We start from the raw sequence: 18833 nt of genomic DNA, 5'->3' as shown, positions 1-18833 counted from the left end.
TCCAGCTCAACAGCTGACCATGGGCAGAACCCTAACCTCTTCTAAACCAAAAGCTGACACCACAAAGGAACAGATTTTCCTCCTTCAAGATAAGGGTTATCTTTCCAGCTATGGATCCTGGAAAATTTTTTTTCTTTCTTTTTTTAAACCTTAAGGAATTTTGCCTTCTAGCACTATGTAAAACTGATGTAAAGCTGGTATCTGGGTGTACATACAAGTCTTTGAGGACTGGATATGCAAATTAGAATGTTTATACAATGGATGTAACTCAATCACAGACTTTACCTTAACAGATAAGCGCTAAAATAAATTCACTTCAAACATTTCACTTTGCACTACAAATCTGAATTTGAGTAACCGGTGTTAATTTAGAATTTCAGTGATAGAATGTGTGCTCTGATTCTTCTCATTCAAACACCACGTTGCCATTTGTCAAAGGAGCAGAAAAAGGAATTTTTCCTTTGTTTAAAAAGATAAAGTATGTTGTTTACTTGAAAAAGCCATAGTTGAAAAACGTTCTATATTATATTTGTGACTCTCTCAAATGAGATGTCATCACACCTCCACTCTTCTTTTGTAGGTGGTAAATAAAATATATTAGAACAGAAATTTAGTTTCACAGTTTCTTATAATTTATAGGGGACAAATCTTTAAAAAATAATACTCCTCCAACATTTTGACCTCTTGTTTTCACTTTTTTATGGTTTGGATCTCAGGAAAAACTAACTGGGGCAGAGGAAGTATTAACCAAAAAAAATTTTTTTCTTTACAGTGTCTTTAAAGAAGTCAGTGTTCCCCAAAGCCCCCAAAAATCAAAGACAGCTCAAAACCTTCCTGAAACTCTCATGCTAGAAATGTCCTCTGCCTCAATTGGGTTGTGGGTTGTATAGGTGTATCCATTTTTCAGGTGTATCCATTTTTCAAAAGAGCAAACTATCCTCTTCCCATCTCTATATTTTACTGTATGTAAATCATGGCTCAATAAAAAGATTTTTTTTTTAACTTTCTACGAATCACATTTCAGTATCTGTCATCAGTAAATTCACTTCAGACCTGAGTTTCTTGTGGGTCAACAAGATCCTAAAGCCAGAAAGGAATCTCCCTGAACAAAGGCTACTGACACCCCTGCCCCTAAACCTCCTGAAACTTCCACCTCAAATCTTTCTTCACACTGGAATTGCCTCAGATATGAACTTCCACTCACCTCGACTGACTGAGAAGGCATTTTCAGCTTAGTGAGCTTGGCTTTGGCAGGCACTTTTAAGTCTGTTTTTTCAAAACTCTGTTGTCGGTAGTCCTCCGGCAGTGGTTTCAGTTCAGGAGACTCACTAGGAGCCTGATCTTGACCATCCATGGGCCGGACATAAGCTGTGGGCTTCTGCTGCATTGCAAGGCTTTTTGAGGGGAGAGGGGGTGGGGGGAAAGTCTGAGAAGGTGGCTGGGGAGGGGCTACCCCAAGGCTGGCAACTGAACTGTCTTGAAGGGTCTCTTTATCATGGACCTTTACCAGTAGGTCCTTGGGAGACTTGGCCGGACAGTAGCCTTTATTGTTACTGTTACTGCTGTGAACCTTGTTGCTTCCTTGCATCCTGGGAAGAGTCTGCTGGTTGGAATGTACAGGTGACAAAGGGGGGACTGGGGAAGGCAAAGAGAACAAAGGAGAAAGCTCCCTCTCTGGAGCTGAGTCTGTCATTGCAGCACAGTGGTCTCCATCACCCCTGCGATCACCCTTTTTGTGATGACTAGAGCTGTACCCCTCCTGACCAAGGCGATCTTGGGTCATGTGCTGGGTGTCCGGTGGGCCATAGCTTTTGACATGGAGACTTGGCATTGGTTCCATTCTTGGCTGTGCCATCTTTGGGTTGTGGCTAATGGTACCAATAGGAAGTGGTCCAGAGGCAGGAGTATTAATAGGCTGGTGGTGGACACTAGTGTGGAAGGAGTGGGATGGAATGCTGCTCCCCTTCTCAGGAAATGATGGGTATCTTGGCTTTCCCAACCTATTTTCAGAAGCATCCAAGCGTTGAGGGTGGGACTTGGTACTAAGGAACTCCTTCACCTCTTCATAGTTTCCCAGCATGTTCTGTATTCGACTGGATAGCTCATCACCTTTTTCTGTCTAAAACAAGAAAAGACAGCAGAGTTAGATATTGAGGGGGAAAAAGAGGGGGAGGAAAACCATTGTTTAGTAAACCATGTTACATAATGCCATTAGAAAAGAAACACCTCAATTTAATGTGTAACACCGAATTTAACATGCAATTTCGACTCAATTCCCCTGCTGAGAAGCCTGCCGTGGACAAATATTACTAAATACAGGAGACGAACATTACAAAAGGAAACCACAAACTTTGGTAATTTTGACTTACCGAGGTTCAGAAGATTTTCATATTTTGTTTTCAAAAACGATCTCTAGGATAAGTTGTCTTATTTTCACAAGTGTGACCCTTGTTCAAACTCACTTTCATCATGAAGTCAAATATGGTGATAAATCAGACTTTCTCATATTCAAGAAATTACCTTGTAGGACTTCCCTGGTGGTGCTGTGGTTAAGAATCCACCTGCCAACGCAGGGGACATGGGTTCCAGCCATGGTCAGGGAAGATCCCACATGCTGCGGAAGCAACTAAGCCCGTGCACTACAACTACTGAGCCTGCGCTCTAGAGCCCACACGCCACAACTACTGAGCCTGCATGCTGCAACTACTGAAGCCTGCGCACCTAGAGCCCATGCTCCGCAACAAGACAAGCCACTGCAATGAGAAGCCTGCACACCGCAACGAAGAGTAGCCCCTGCTCGCCCCAACTAGAGAAAGCCCGCGCAGCAACGAAGACCCAATGTAGCCAAAAATAAATTAAATAAATAAATTTTTTAAAAAAAGAAAGAAATTACCTTGTAGGGCTCTCCAAAAAGGGGAATCTTTTCAGAAAATGCCTCTTTCTCTTGGTGAGCTTCCTGGTTGCGTCTTTCCTTCTCTCTAATTCGAAGCAGGTTTCTGTCTTCATTGTACAAGCTGCTTCAGATGCCACAAAAGAACAAAAACAAAGCTTATCAGTATCCAAGCTTTGCTGTGCACACGTACATGTGTGAGGGAGGCAAGGACAGCTCAGGAAGCCTCAACGACAAGGGAGCTGGTTTAAAGAAAGCCCAAGTCCCTCATCCCACGCCTAGATTAAGGCCACAGTCAGCTGGCCATGACCCCTCTAGCTTCAGGTCCTGGTTCTGGAAAACTAAGCATTCACTCTGGGCTACTGGCTTCATGGCTCAGGACTGACTCCAAATGGAAGAGTCTTTTATAGTCAGTGGTGGGACTGAGACAAGATTAATGATATTTTTACTTTCGCCTTGCGAAATACAGGGTAGAGGTGGATGCTTTTCATCTGACGGAGTCAGCAGGATGTGAACTTTAAAAAGGCTGTTTTCCTGGATCAGTATTTTATATTTTGGAAGATTAAAATCCAAAGGCTTATTTCATAATTAAAAGATTACCAGGGGGCTTCCCTGGTGGCGCAGTAGTTGAGAGTCCGCCTGCCGATGCAGGGGACACGGGTTCGTGCCCCAGTCCAGGAGGATCCCACATGCCGCCGAGCGGCTGGGCCTGTGACCCATGGCCGCTGAGCCTGCGCGTCCGGAGCCTGTGCTCCGCAATGGGAGAGGCCACAACAGTGAGAGGCCCGCGTACCGCAAAAAAAAAAAAAAAAAAAAAAATTACCAGGCACCCAAAACAGCATTTACTTTATTCTCAGCCTACTCTACTTGAAGAGTCTTGGCATGTAAACCTGAAAAGATAACTTTTATTTCTCATTTCAAATGTCAAGGATGGGAAAATCCAATTTTAGATGTCAGCTCTACTTACTGAGAGACTGTCATCTGATTGCACTACTTCAACCACATAAAAATGTATCCTAAATCATCAGCCCCGGCACCAAAGGGGTTAAAAATGCATCTACTGGCAAAGGAATCAGGAAGCTGGAAACCCAAAAGAGTGCAGTTTTAGCATGCAAACCAGAAGTGGGCGTGCCTTAGGTCAGCAACTCGGGCCACGCCCTCCCAACCCCGCCATGTGATATGTAAGAATAATGAAAATAAGAACTATTAAGACTTTTGTCCTCATAGACTTGCTTTAGAGTATCTACTGAATCTTTCCCCCCAACATTATGTGAATAAATCGGAAAATATTCAACTGTTTCTCCAAGGCTCTATGTACCTTAGAAATTCTAGCCCTGATGTCAGACACGCTCCCCCACCTCTTTCCCAGCATCTAGGCCCTCTCAGAACTTCTCTGGCTTCCTCTGACAAGAGCCTACTTACTGGTCTCCCTGCCTCCACATCTTGTCCCTCTAATTTAGCCTTTTCAAGGAGAGAAATCCGATCTAAAGCTCTGGGTCTCATGTCACCATCCGTATTTTAAAATAACCAGCATTCAATGGCTCTTTGCTACTGCAGAATAAACTCTCTAACCTTGCTTTGGCATTAAAATTCCCCCATAATCTAGCATAGAACTACCCTAGAAATTACCTTCCTGTCTCCCTGTAGGTTTACCATATGCATTCTACCTAACAGTCATGTCCATTCCCCAAACACACCCAGTAAAGGGCAGCCTCTTGCTCTAACCCACCCCCACCCCAGAACCCCCTTTTACTGAAAGATAACCATTCTTCCAGGACCAGTTTACCTACAAAACTTCCTCAAACCACCTCTGTATTTCAGTCACGCCAGACCACTCCCTGCTCCTCAGTGATATCCTGGACTTCGATGTAATCACACGAATTTCCTCTCCGTCTCTCTCAACCACATACTCCTATCCCCAATTTTCAGCTACCAGCGAAGATCGGGAGTGATTCCAATTTCACCCACTCTAAAGGCTTTCTCAAATCCACCTGACTTAATATACTGATTGGTTCTCTCCCCTTCTCCCCTTTCACCTTGAATGTCAAGCCCATCATAATAGAACCTCTCATATTTTTCTGCCTCCTGGTGCTAAAGCATTGTACTTTGCATAGAAGCTAAACAGTAAATGTTTTTTAATTTAAAAACAGCCACTATGCTTACAGTATATCACCTGTAATTATTTAACTCTGAAAGACACGGTATGCAAAAACAGTTTTTATAATCTTATAAAACTTATAATCATCTAAAAAATCAGTGTCTGCTATTTCCATAGCCTTTCAATCTACAGGTTGTGGGAAGGGGGGGAGGGGGGTGTGTGTGCAGGAGGCTAAGCTACCCTGTTGAATTCACTGGGATGTAGTAAAGAATTATCTGCTTAGATCACCATAGCAAAAACTTTTCCTAGATGATGGGTATCTTGATATCAGATTTTAAGAGAACAGCAAAGTGAACATTTATGTTAGTCAACATACTAAAAACACTTAGGAAAAATTAAAACAGAAACTGGCTTATGAAGTCTTCTTTAATAAGTCTGAATCTCACACATTTCACACAGACTTATTTCTGGTTGACAGTAGCACAATGGACCTGTTGATCACTCAAGAATTCCTTTCAATTGTTTTATGATTTTGGTAATTCTTTTTTTTTTAATTTATTTATTTTTGGCTGTGTTGGGTCTTCATTCTGCGTGTGGGCTTTCTCTAGTTGTGGCGAGTGGGGGCTACTCTTCATTGCGGTACAAGGGCTTCTCATTGCACTGGCTTCTCTTGTTGCGGAGCACAGGCTCTAGGCACGTGGGCTTCAGTAGTTGTGGCTCGCAGGCTCAGTAGTTGTTGCTCGCAGGCTCTAGAGCGCAGGCTCAGTAGCTGTGGCGCACGGGCTTAGTTGCTCCGCAGCATGGACCAGGGCTCGAACACGCATGCCCTGCATTGGCAGGTGGATTCTTAACTACTGCACCACCAGGGAAGCCCCAATTTTGGTAATTCTTGTTGGCTCAAAACACACACACACATGATGTATAACATTAACATCCAACCACGGGAGCCAAAAAAGAGGGTTGATCAGGAAATAATTTTTTCCCTTCAAACTTGCTTCACAGCCACTTTGTTTACAGGGAGGGGTAGGGCATGCAACTGTCCTCTAAGTAACTTGAACTCCCAAGCTTCTCTTTTCCAAAGCTACCTGGTACAGACAGCCCACACAGGATGCACAGAAGGGAAAGCTGCTTTGCAAGGGTGCCTGCTCTGCTAGTCTCACCACAAAGGGAGTTCTCCCTTGTCTGTTTCTGCTGGTTATGTCAATGGAGTTTCTATAGCTTGACTGCTTGTTGAATGTTCTGGCCTATGGCTCTGCTTTAAGAGGCAGAGTTCTGCCCGAAAGGGCACCCCAAATGGCAAAATTCTCAGTCCCAGACTGAAAAGCGAGAGTGTGTAACAGTAGCATCTCAACTATCAGGCTGCTCGGGGTCCTTGCTTAATTTTCCTGTCAACTGCACACACATTTAAGAAAAGCTACAGTGGTTTTAAAATTACTAAAGTATTTCTAAATCGATCAGCTCGGCCTTATCTCAGCATCAGTTAGGCTTTAGCACACTTCTAGATTTTTATTCCAAAATAATCAAAGCTGCTACAAAAATAATGAGAAGAACCCAATTTTACGAAATTCCAAACACTGGCTTACTGCTTTGGGATTCAAAAATTGAGGCACAGGCCTCCTACCGGGCAGGAATTCTACTAAATTAAGGATTCTGCTTAATTAAAGATCTGACTTCATTAGTTTAAAAAACAAAAAAAGTTTAAAAGCCACACCCAGATTTCACTGGCAGACATATGTAATATTATACCAATTCTGAGATGAGCTTTGAGTGTATTTTTTTTCTTATTCACCATCACCCTTCAATTGAGAAACCCAAAAATAGCGAGGTGAGGAAAAGATATCACAAGTGTCACTGGTAGGATGAGTTTTATGAGGCCTAAACTTGGTGAGAGAAACTCACTTTCACCCACACTGTCTGCTGGGCAACTCCCTCTTGGGTCTCATTCACCAAGGCCCCTGGGCAGGGCAGAAGGCGGCAGAAGAAATAGGAAGTGACCAGTCCAAGCCGCAGGATGATGACATAGGATAAGCTGTGAGCCCTCATTCTTCTAGGCTGTCTACCTTCTCCTTGCAACTAACAGGGTTTTGCCAGTCATACTGGGCAGCTTTCTGGTTTATTTGGCTTTTACTTATTAAGTTTACAATGGCCTAAGGAATGGTTTGTTAAAGTATCAAGCAAATTTTTTCATGATCTTTTTCTTGGTTCCATTTTGAAATCAGGGGAAGTTTACATTTTAAAAACATTAACACAATTAGTAGCATGAGTAAACCATTGTTCAGCCTCTTACACACCACTGTTGTTTTTAAACCAAGGTGCAAGCAAGGAGGGGGTGGATGGAAGAATTTTAAATGAGGGGACTTTAGGAAGCAGTAAATGTCCTATGTGATTCGTAAACTCTGTAATTACCTTTGAATAATTACAAGTTGACAACCACTTCTCTTAATTAAAGGTGGCAGTTTTTCCTCTGGTATGAAGGAAAAAAAGAATTCCTGCTCTCACAGGATAACCTCACCCCAACATCAGGCCTGTCAGACTTTGTCACTGTTCACAGAGAGTGAGTAACAGTTGACCCTCCATGTCTGGAGATGTGGAACTCACAGACTTGGAACGACCATACTAGGCCATTTCACATGAGGGACTTGAACATCCACGGATATTGATGTCAGCAGCAGTCCTGGAACCAGTCCCCTGCAGGTACCAAGGGACGACTGTACAAGTTCTCCTTCACTGATTTCTACATGGCTCTTTGCATTAGATAAGAGGTTCTCAAACTTCAGTGAGCATCCAAGCACCTGGAGGACTTGTTCAAACACAGATCATAGAGACCTGCCCCCAGGGTTTCTGATTCAATCTGATGTGGCACCTGATATTTGAATGTTAAACAAGTTTCTAGGTGGTTCTGAAGAGTACAAGAGAGCACAGTCTTTCCGGGCTGTATGGATCGCTTTAGGCTTACCAAGAAACAATAGCAATTATGAGAGCACCAGAGCCAAGGACGGCCCCCACTTAGCACCTGCGAATCAGTGGGCACAGCTTTAGGCAAATCACATCAGCCTCCTATTTAATATTCACAACTACTCTGTGAGAGGAAGATGATTAATCCCGTTTCCCAGGTGAAAAAAAAAATAAGGCTCAGTGATTAACTTGCTATTAAATGGTAGACCTGAAAATTCAAGTGCAAGCCGCCTGACACCAAAGCTTCCGTTCTGAGTCACAGTTCCGGGGCTAGTAAAGCTTTCAGGCTATATTAAATAGAACAAACAAAGAAGGCATGCTAAAATGTGCTAATTTACAATCACTCATAATTGCTTATAATCCCTTAGTCTCAAAGAGGTACACATCGACAATTCAGGTATTATCCCTGCCAGTGGAGCATCTCAGAGTCATAAAACACATGTTCCCTTAAATGTATCCATACAGGTCTGTCCCTGCCCATGGACCCAACAGAAGGCCCTCTTAACTGGGGGTGGGGGTGGGGGTGGGGAGGGGAGGGGCATGACAGCATGAAGTTACTCTGCAAATTATAAAAACTGTGCTGCAATTCTTACGTTAGAGCCTTTTTTAAGTTTACAGATTTAAGGTCACTGACCCCAAAATAACCTCTGGATTCACAAGTCATCTCTAATGTGCTAAGGGGCTCTTCACGTTAATTTCTTTCACGAACAGGCTATAAATAAACTTGCACTAGAGTAGCCATTATATGCCCAATACTGGGCTCCAATCCCATTAACTTCTGGCTGGCTGACCTAGGCCATGTTCCTAGGGCCTCAGTGCCAGCTTTCTGGTCAGCCCAAGAGTCCCCACCTGGGGGAGGGGGAGTGGACAAGTCACATGGTGATGTGAAGCAGCTGGCTGCATTCAAAAACAAGTCCACGTGCTGACGTGCCCCCCCAGGGAGGGGGGCGGGTGCAAAGTCGGACCACCCAGCAGACATCCATGAGTTCCACCAAAAGTGTGCAAAAATATTTTTAGATAGGGAATAACTTTACTTTGCAGTAGGGAGGTTCTTGCTTTTGGATCATATACTACTGTCCACCATCTGCAAGTTTCAACACCGATGCCTCGGAAAGACTTCTGCAAAATACATCAAACCACCTCCTCTACCACATTTTTTTTTATTATTATTAAGTGAACTAGAAAGACTGATGGGGGAAACCACAGGCTTCAATTTCCAGTGCCTGGTGAGAGAGAGCAGTGACATATGAGACTCACAAGCCATTACTAAGGTGGGCTGCGCCACAGATGTTTTCACTGACAGAATTCTACCACTCTCCATCAGCATCACGGGAGCCTGAACAAAGCTTGGAAAGCTAAAACCTGCCAGGGTGCGCTCGCTTTCAGAGAGGTGGTGAAACTCCTGAGGAATTCAAACTGCCCAGTCAGCCCCTGAATGCAGTCGTCTGGTCAACCCCATGCCGGGACCTGTCCGGGCACATTTACTCCCACTTTTCAAATGCTTCTCCTTGGGGGTATGGACCCATGCATTAGAGCATTGAGATAAAATGAAGAAATCACAGCTCTGTAAGGATTAGTGAGAGTGATCCCCCTTTTTTCTCTTTCCCCTGCACCAGAAAAGGAAAGAGCCTATGTGGAAGGAGGGGAAGGAAGGCCCAAGTTGGGCTTGGGATGCGGGGGGGCGTGCTGGCTCTGCTATCATCTGGCTGTAAGCACCTTCCCCAGGCTGAGCCCAAGGGCCCTGCTGCTAATCTAGGTTAGTCATGCAGGATCCCCGAATGCCACCAGGCGCTTCCATGGCAACTCAACCCACAGGGCAGGCTGTGCACAGCTGACTACCCATTTATCACCCTTGACTGGTCACTTTGCACAGACCTTCCTCTGATGGATGTGACCGACTCAAGTTTAAAAGTTAAATTCTCTCTCGGAGGACAGAGTGCAATTGCTCCTGTGTATTTATTTTCATGGGCATGGAAGAGACATTTGGCGGGAAGGACAGGGTAAATCCTGAAATCGACAGGGTGCATTAATTCTCGAAAAGAACGAGTCTTTCCACTGTTTTAGCAGCACTATGCCATTCTGGTTTGAACATACAAAGGATAGAGCAAAACATAAAACTCATAAGTCTGTTCACCAAAGATAGGCAACTCTGGATTAGAAAGTGGAGACATACGTCACAAAGTGACAGAGGCAAAGGACAGCAGGCTTGGGTGATTATTCGTCACACAAGTGACTTTTTTAGTTTGGAAGCCACCCCTGTTGACTTTTTAAGTCCATTTTCTGGCCTTTGTTTCTATGTCCTCTACTCCTACAATCCGGGGATCAGAGAACATTTTTGCACATTGGCTTTATGAAAAAATGTCCAACATTTTTTTGTCATTAAACCGTATCACTCATAAATGCATTTTAAAATGAGAAATCAAAGTGGCTCCATGTTTGAAGGCAGAAGAAATGTTGCTTCAAAGAATGGAAAATGTTTTAATCTCCCGCTCTGTGCACGTGAAAGAATTCACAACCGGCTTTCTCATGATAAAAATCACTCAGCTAAATCTTTCAAGGATATCACCTTCATTACTGGCCCCACCACTTAACACACACAATAAATATAAAGAAAACATCACCTAATCCTAAAACAAAATCTAATATGATATAAAAAATAAATACCAGCCAAAGCGAAATGACAAAATAGCAGTATGTCACAGGTGTTTTCCTGGAGGAGCTCCTAAAGGATCATCTCTAACAGTTCTCTCTGCTACTCACTTCTGCTTGCCACAAAATGCTCAGTCTCATTAAAATACTAGAAGAGCTGTGACTCCATTTTGCAAAATTCAATCAACCTTTAAGATATTTCATATACCTTAAAGGCATACTATGAGTTTTAAATTGAAAAAGCCTCTATCTGGGCAAGCTTGGGGGGGGGGAAAGTAAGTCACTTCACTTTTAACGAGAGACATACAAAATTCAATCAACCTTTAAGATATTTCATATACCTTAAAGGCATACTATGAGTTTTAAATTGAAAAAGCCTCTATCTGGGCAAGCTTGGGGGGGGGGAAAGTAAGTCACTTCACTTTTAACGAGAGACATACTAATTTACTTTTCAAAATGAATCTGCCAGGTCCTCTGCAGGCATATTAATGTGGAGCAAAGGTCTGAAAGGATATACTTTACAAAAATCGGGGAGGGGCATGACAGCATGAAGTTACTCTGCAAATTATAAAAACTGTGCTGCAATTCTTACGTTAGAGCCTTTTTTAAGTTTACAGATTTAAGGTCACTGACCCCAAAATAACCTCTGGATTCACAAGTCATCTCTAATGTGCTAAGGGGCTCTTCACGTTAATTTCTTTCACGAACAGGCTATAAATAAACTTGCACTAGAGTAGCCATTATATGCCCAATACTGGGCTCCAATCCCATTAACTTCTGGCTGGCTGACCTAGGCCATGTTCCTAGGGCCTCAGTGCCAGCTTTCTGGTCAGCCCAAGAGTCCCCACCTGGGGGAGGGGGAGTGGACAAGTCACATGGTGATGTGAAGCAGCTGGCTGCATTCAAAAACAAGTCCACGTGCTGACGTGCCCCCCCAGGGAGGGGGGCGGGTGCAAAGTCGGACCACCCAGCAGACATCCATGAGTTCCACCAAAAGTGTGCAAAAATATTTTTAGATAGGGAATAACTTTACTTTGCAGTAGGGAGGTTCTTGCTTTTGGATCATATACTACTGTCCACCATCTGCAAGTTTCAACACCGATGCCTCGGAAAGACTTCTGCAAAATACATCAAACCACCTCCTCTACCACATTTTTTTTTATTATTATTAAGTGAACTAGAAAGACTGATGGGGGAAACCACAGGCTTCAATTTCCAGTGCCTGGTGAGAGAGAGCAGTGACATATGAGACTCACAAGCCATTACTAAGGTGGGCTGCGCCACAGATGTTTTCACTGACAGAATTCTACCACTCTCCATCAGCATCACGGGAGCCTGAACAAAGCTTGGAAAGCTAAAACCTGCCAGGGTGCGCTCGCTTTCAGAGAGGTGGTGAAACTCCTGAGGAATTCAAACTGCCCAGTCAGCCCCTGAATGCAGTCGTCTGGTCAACCCCATGCCGGGACCTGTCCGGGCACATTTACTCCCACTTTTCAAATGCTTCTCCTTGGGGGTATGGACCCATGCATTAGAGCATTGAGATAAAATGAAGAAATCACAGCTCTGTAAGGATTAGTGAGAGTGATCCCCCTTTTTTCTCTTTCCCCTGCACCAGAAAAGGAAAGAGCCTATGTGGAAGGAGGGGAAGGAAGGCCCAAGTTGGGCTTGGGATGCGGGGGGGCGTGCTGGCTCTGCTATCATCTGGCTGTAAGCACCTTCCCCAGGCTGAGCCCAAGGGCCCTGCTGCTAATCTAGGTTAGTCATGCAGGATCCCCGAATGCCACCAGGCGCTTCCATGGCAACTCAACCCACAGGGCAGGCTGTGCACAGCTGACTACCCATTTATCACCCTTGACTGGTCACTTTGCACAGACCTTCCTCTGATGGATGTGACCGACTCAAGTTTAAAAGTTAAATTCTCTCTCGGAGGACAGAGTGCAATTGCTCCTGTGTATTTATTTTCATGGGCATGGAAGAGACATTTGGCGGGAAGGACAGGGTAAATCCTGAAATCGACAGGGTGCATTAATTCTCGAAAAGAACGAGTCTTTCCACTGTTTTAGCAGCACTATGCCATTCTGGTTTGAACATACAAAGGATAGAGCAAAACATAAAACTCATAAGTCTGTTCACCAAAGATAGGCAACTCTGGATTAGAAAGTGGAGACATACGTCACAAAGTGACAGAGGCAAAGGACAGCAGGCTTGGGTGATTATTCGTCACACAAGTGACTTTTTTAGTTTGGAAGCCACCCCTGTTGACTTTTTAAGTCCATTTTCTGGCCTTTGTTTCTATGTCCTCTACTCCTACAATCCGGGGATCAGAGAACATTTTTGCACATTGGCTTTATGAAAAAATGTCCAACATTTTTTTGTCATTAAACCGTATCACTCATAAATGCATTTTAAAATGAGAAATCAAAGTGGCTCCATGTTTGAAGGCAGAAGAAATGTTGCTTCAAAGAATGGAAAATGTTTTAATCTCCCGCTCTGTGCACGTGAAAGAATTCACAACCGGCTTTCTCATGATAAAAATCACTCAGCTAAATCTTTCAAGGATATCACCTTCATTACTGGCCCCACCACTTAACACACACAATAAATATAAAGAAAACATCACCTAATCCTAAAACAAAATCTAATATGATATAAAAAATAAATACCAGCCAAAGCGAAATGACAAAATAGCAGTATGTCACAGGTGTTTTCCTGGAGGAGCTCCTAAAGGATCATCTCTAACAGTTCTCTCTGCTACTCACTTCTGCTTGCCACAAAATGCTCAGTCTCATTAAAATACTAGAAGAGCTGTGACTCCATTTTGCAAAATTCAATCAACCTTTAAGATATTTCATATACCTTAAAGGCATACTATGAGTTTTAAATTGAAAAAGCCTCTATCTGGGCAAGCTTGGGGGGGGGGAAAGTAAGTCACTTCACTTTTAACGAGAGACATGCTAATTTACTTTTCAAAATGAATCTGCCAGGTCCTCTGCAGGCATATTAATGTGGAGCAAAGGTCTGAAAGGATATACTTTACAAAAATCTATCAAGAAGGAGCACCAGATCAGGGTGGAGGGAGTAGGTGGTAGTTTGGTGGTTTAGGGAGTTTCTTGCTTTAAAATTCTGTTTTAATGTGCTTTTCACAAGGAAGTATTCATTCATTATTTGTGTAGTTAAATGTTCTAATTAAAACCAAAAGAAATAGCCTCATATCCATATAACAGTATCAAGATCAGGGGTAAAGAAATATTGGGGTGTTGCTCATTTTGGCAATAACCTCTATTAGAACCTCTGAAAATTGATTTCGGACCCTGAATTCAGTCTTAGATCGTTGCTAAATAATAATTATAGACCCACCTTCATAAAACTGCATTGAAGACTATGTTCCAAAGTTCAAACACCAGCAGCTGCTGTTTTTTAATTCGAGTAGTCTCACTTATAACCCATTTTGTTCTTCTTAATAAATCACATAGGGAATTCCCTGGCAGTCCAGTGGTTAGGACTCCCTGCTTTCACCACTGATAGCCTGGGTTCAATCCCTGGTCAGGGAACTAAGATCCATCCCTCAATCCTCGTGGCAAGGCCAAAAAATAAAAAAACAAAAATAATTTTTCTAATCATATAAATATATTTTGAGGAGCATGTTTTTGCCCTATAGATGGGAAAGCACAAGAACTTGTCCTCTCACTACTTGGTCTTAGAGGGGACATGGGGGAAACGGTGTGGGTGGGGATACACAGCCCCAACAAAAGTGGGATGAGGGGGAAGGAGACGAATGAGCTAATGCATTCCCATGTGCAGTACCCCAAGTCCCGTGCCTTCCAAACACATTTTAAAAAACAGAAAACTAGTACTGACAGGAGAAGGCCATCACGCCAATGACAATTACACAAACCACACCAGGGAGAAGAAATCACTCCCACTCTCAAAGATTTTGATGATACACATAGCTGGCAGTTAATAAAGTATTTGTTTTTAATGTTACTTGAAATGAGAACGTCTTATTGTTACTGCCAAATTCCAGAAAACGTAGCTTCTGAGAAGGGTTCCCTAAAATGCTGACAGTACTCACCTGCAGTTAACTGAAAGGACAAAGAAGTTACTTACCACAGTGGAAACAGGATCACTAGAGATAAATCTGCCCCCTGACTAGTTATTTACATCTCCCCCTTTAGTTATACAGACCCCTGATGATCACAGCCACCTCGCCTCTGACGGCCTGCTGGTCAGCAGTGCCCATTTGGCACCCATCAGAAACATGGGTAGGAGCTATTGGCTCTTCCTGCCAGTCTGGTCTGTACTAGGATCAACCAGAGCTCTGGCCTCATTCCCAGGCCATTCTTCTTGCACACTCAACTGACCATGAAGGACCACATCACATACCTATAAAATAATGAGGCTGGTGAAAGTCTGTATCATTACAGGCACAAATTAAAAGAATGCTGCGGTCACAAACTAGGAAAGAATGTAGACAAGCAAGCTTAAAGTTTTGTTTGCTTGTTTTAATGCTTGCCTCGTTTAATTTATACTCAACTTTAAAAAAATGTTTGGGGCATTAAATCAGTTAAGCATCCAAAATTCAAATGAAGTGTTGTGTGGACTTCCTCACTTCTCCTCATCCTGGGCTATGCGCTCCACAAAGCTGCCTCTTTCTAAAAATCATGAATCTGATCTTGTTATTCACCCATTTGATAAGGCTTCCGAGTCCCCTGCTGCCTACAGGATTAAAGCTGAGGGGTAGGTGTGCCAAGCAACCCTTCACTTACCCCTCAACCCTCATGGACACAAACCCTTTTCCGCCCACTCCCTCACCTCTCAACTCTCTGAACACAAGGAACTGGGAGAAAGCACAACCCTCCTCTCTCTGCTAGTTCCCTGATGAACTCCTAAATTGACTTTCAAAGCCATCCAAAACATCACTGCCTCTAGCCTCGACCTCCACTCTCACCTTCCATCTCCTGCTGTGAATGATTTCTTTCTCTGGGATACCTCTGTTCTTGCCAATCTGCCCATGTTTACATTTACAAAAACAAGATGAACTGTATACGTGCCTACAGATTTCCCTGGTTAGACTGTGAGCTCCTTAAGGACAAGGACTATTCCTGAGAGCTTAGCAAATAGAGATGCTTACTTAATACACGTCTTGGACTAAAACGATTATATTCCGGCATTACTCAATTGCAAACAATCCAGAATTCTGCAGAATTCTGCCAGTCTTATTTATTATTTGATGACAAAATATGATTCACTGTCTGATACCTAAAACCGATTTTACCAGACTGTTGTACCCATCAAATGACTCAAACCTAGAAGGAAGCTGACATCATTCTTTCCTAGGTCAGCCATGAAAGCTGCCTCAGCTAACGCCGCATGTTTATCAGTTAATGTTACAGGTTTTATTCTTCAATTAATCATAAAAGCATACTACACCAAAGGAAAAAAAAAGTTTGGGTAACATTTATAGCAAATACACATTTAATTTTAAATCAACAAGATTCAGAACAATATTAATAAGCTGTCTCTAGGAGTAAAACTTCAGCAACAAAACTCCCACAATGAAAAATCTCTCTGTGCTGCTGTAAATGCATCGTGGGAAAAACAAAGAAAATACAAGATCTAGAGAAATAATTTTAAAATGCAAATCAGATTATGTGGCTCCTTCCACTGCTGAAAGCCCCCTCTATAGGTTGCCCTTAGCATTCAAGACTAAAATCCAGAAGCCTGGCCTGGAAGGCTCCATCCCCACTTCCTTTCAACTGCTACCTCCCAGATCTATTCCCCTTCCCATGCCCTTCCTCAACTACTAGCCACACTGGCCTTTCCATGCCTGGAATAGGTCGAGCTGTGGTTGCTGATCCCTGTCTGGATGCTCAGTCCTAGAGCTGAGGACAATGTTGTCACTAATATCTCCGGTAATTATCAGCTCCTCATACAGGTCCCACACCTAAAAGGCCACTCTCCCTGCCCAGCAGGAGCTCTCTAGCACTTCACCCTGCTTTGTCTTTTTATCAGTAAAATTGTCTTGTCTGTTCATTTATCTGTTTAACTATGTCTGGCGCCACCGCCCACCTCCATGAAGAATGTGCAGAAGGTCAGTCACCTTTACTCGCCTGTGCCTCACTATGCACGCAGCTCTATCTCATTAAGCTAAATGAATATTGGCTGAATGGATGGAATTCTGCATACAGATGCAAAGACAGTAGTGGTTTCTTTTTTTTTTTTTTTAAAGAAAATCATACAACTTGAAGTTAACAGAAGCACTTTCAAAAGACAGTCATTATTTTAAAACTAGGCAGTTATGGACAGAATCCTCTAAATGACTAATACATCAAAATTTCAAGTACCATACAGAAAGCAAGACAAAAACAAATCATTTCCAAATTCATCTTGTGTCTCATGAGACTGCTAAAATGTCCCTAAAGGGATTTAAAAAAGCAACTCTTCTCTCAAATTATTCGGGAGCAAGTTTTTTGTTGTTTCTGTTTGTTTTTTGTTCTTTTAAAGAAGAGACTAATTCTACAGTCATAAGAGATCAAACATACTAAGTGGATATTTTTTGTCATTTAGCAGCTTAAGCACCAGATAATTCCCAACACACACCAAATTAAACAAATTACATTCTATAGAACAGCTTGGAAAACTGTACAGGATTTACCATTCCAAAGGAAGAGTCCCTCCCAATGACTGAACTTCTAAAACACATTCCAGAAAACCAATTGCACCACATACGATAAGAAGAACTGTTTGAAACTGGGCCAAAGTACCAAATACAGCTTCAGCCAGAACAAATGCTCAGCCTTTAGACTTACTAACCAACAGCAAAAAGCAACAGGAAAAGGCTTACACTTGGAAAATGAAAGGAAAAGCAATGTCTGTGTATTGATAAGAACAGTGGGGAACAATGGGATAATAAGGAAACTGGCAAGATGCAATTTATTGCTCTAAAGAAGAAAATATTAAGAAACACTTATTCTTTAAATGGGTACACAAGAGATCCAATACAGTTTTCGGTTACTGAACAAACCCACCAAAATTGTAGGGCTCTTCCTCCATCCATTTAAGGAAGCTCATTCCATAAAAGGAGAGGATATCTAAAAACTAAATTTAACGATTCTCCATTCCCCAATCAACACACGACTGTTAGTAGTAGAAATCACTGCCAATTATATTTTAAACCTAGTTAAACAGACTGCTGTGGACACACATATGAAGAGAGAAACCTTCTAAGACTGAAAAAGTTTCCAGGCTCTAACAATCACATGGAATAAAGCCACACGGATATTTAATCTTACTTGCATATTACACAAAACAGACGATGAAAATGTAAGAAAATGTCCTGTAAGTGTTTTTACAGAACCATCGGCACTTTTTTTTCCCTTTACCTCTTGACTTACAGTTCTCTCTTCTTTTGGTTAACTGCACATGCCACACTTGTTTTCACAGAAAGAAAGCTTAATGTCATAAAAACTAGAGGCAGTCTCATTATCTATTCCATTTCATTCCACAGACATTTCAAGTAGGAAGAACAGGGAGATTATTATAGGAGAAGAAAGCTGGAAACATGTATTGGTATTTTATATGGCAACAAGCAACAATGACATGTTTCTAAATATTCTCATTTTCATCCTAACCCCAGCTCACCTCCTACCACCCACTATAATTGGCATCAGCTTAAAGCTAAACAGTAAGTCATTGTTTTTCTGGAGAAGTCTCCCTTCATTTCGACCTCTGCTAAGCAGTGTTATGAGCCTTCCAAAACTTGTCAGGATTCTCTCGGCTGGATTTTGGCCCAGCCAGGAACATTTATATGCAGACTAGATCATCTTTTCCCCATCACTGCCAACAGGCAGCTCACTTGCATAAAACAAGGGGTACTTATCAAACTTAATAAAGCATCCCTCCACCTTCTTCAATGCTAGTAAATGAGAATCTGAGAGCTCAATTATTTAAAAAAGAAAAGAAGTACACTTCAGGATTTTGATAGATTATGTCCTTTACAATGCTTTAACATTTTCATTTTTAACTCTCTTTGAAAAGCTGAGGCTAATATAGCCATTGTAAGGAAATGATAAGCAAACATTCAAAATTACCAATACACTGATAACATATTAAACAAGGTCTCTGATTATAAAATATTTCCTCCAAACAAAATTGCATTTAAAATATTATTTATGCCACTTAAAGTTATTTAAGAGCACTTATCTATCTATGGCTTTTGGTAGCCCGACTCAAGATCTTAAT

The 18833-nt window shown here is 42.3% G+C and overlaps 1 protein-coding gene across 1 annotated transcript in view; it reads right to left on the bottom strand.

The window, feature by feature from the left end:
• The window catches only part of AFF1 (ALF transcription elongation factor 1), a 127053-nt gene that overhangs the window by 86766 nt on the left and 21454 nt on the right, over positions 1–18833 (bottom strand). The window contains exons 2-3 of the mRNA XM_007465723.1: positions 2894–3014; positions 1205–2119 (exon numbers count right to left, since the gene is read on the bottom strand). Of these exons, the coding sequence (XP_007465785.1) occupies positions 1205–2119; positions 2894–3014 (1036 nt within the window). The remainder of the gene's footprint in view (positions 1–1204; positions 2120–2893; positions 3015–18833) is intronic.

Source organism: Lipotes vexillifer, unplaced genomic scaffold, assembly GCF_000442215.2.
Source record: "Lipotes vexillifer unplaced genomic scaffold, Lipotes_vexillifer_v1.1 scaffold301, whole genome shotgun sequence".
NCBI lineage: Eukaryota > Metazoa > Chordata > Mammalia > Artiodactyla > Lipotidae > Lipotes > Lipotes vexillifer.
Note: the sequence above shows the minus strand (reverse complement) of the source record. Positions and strands in the feature narration are given on the sequence as shown.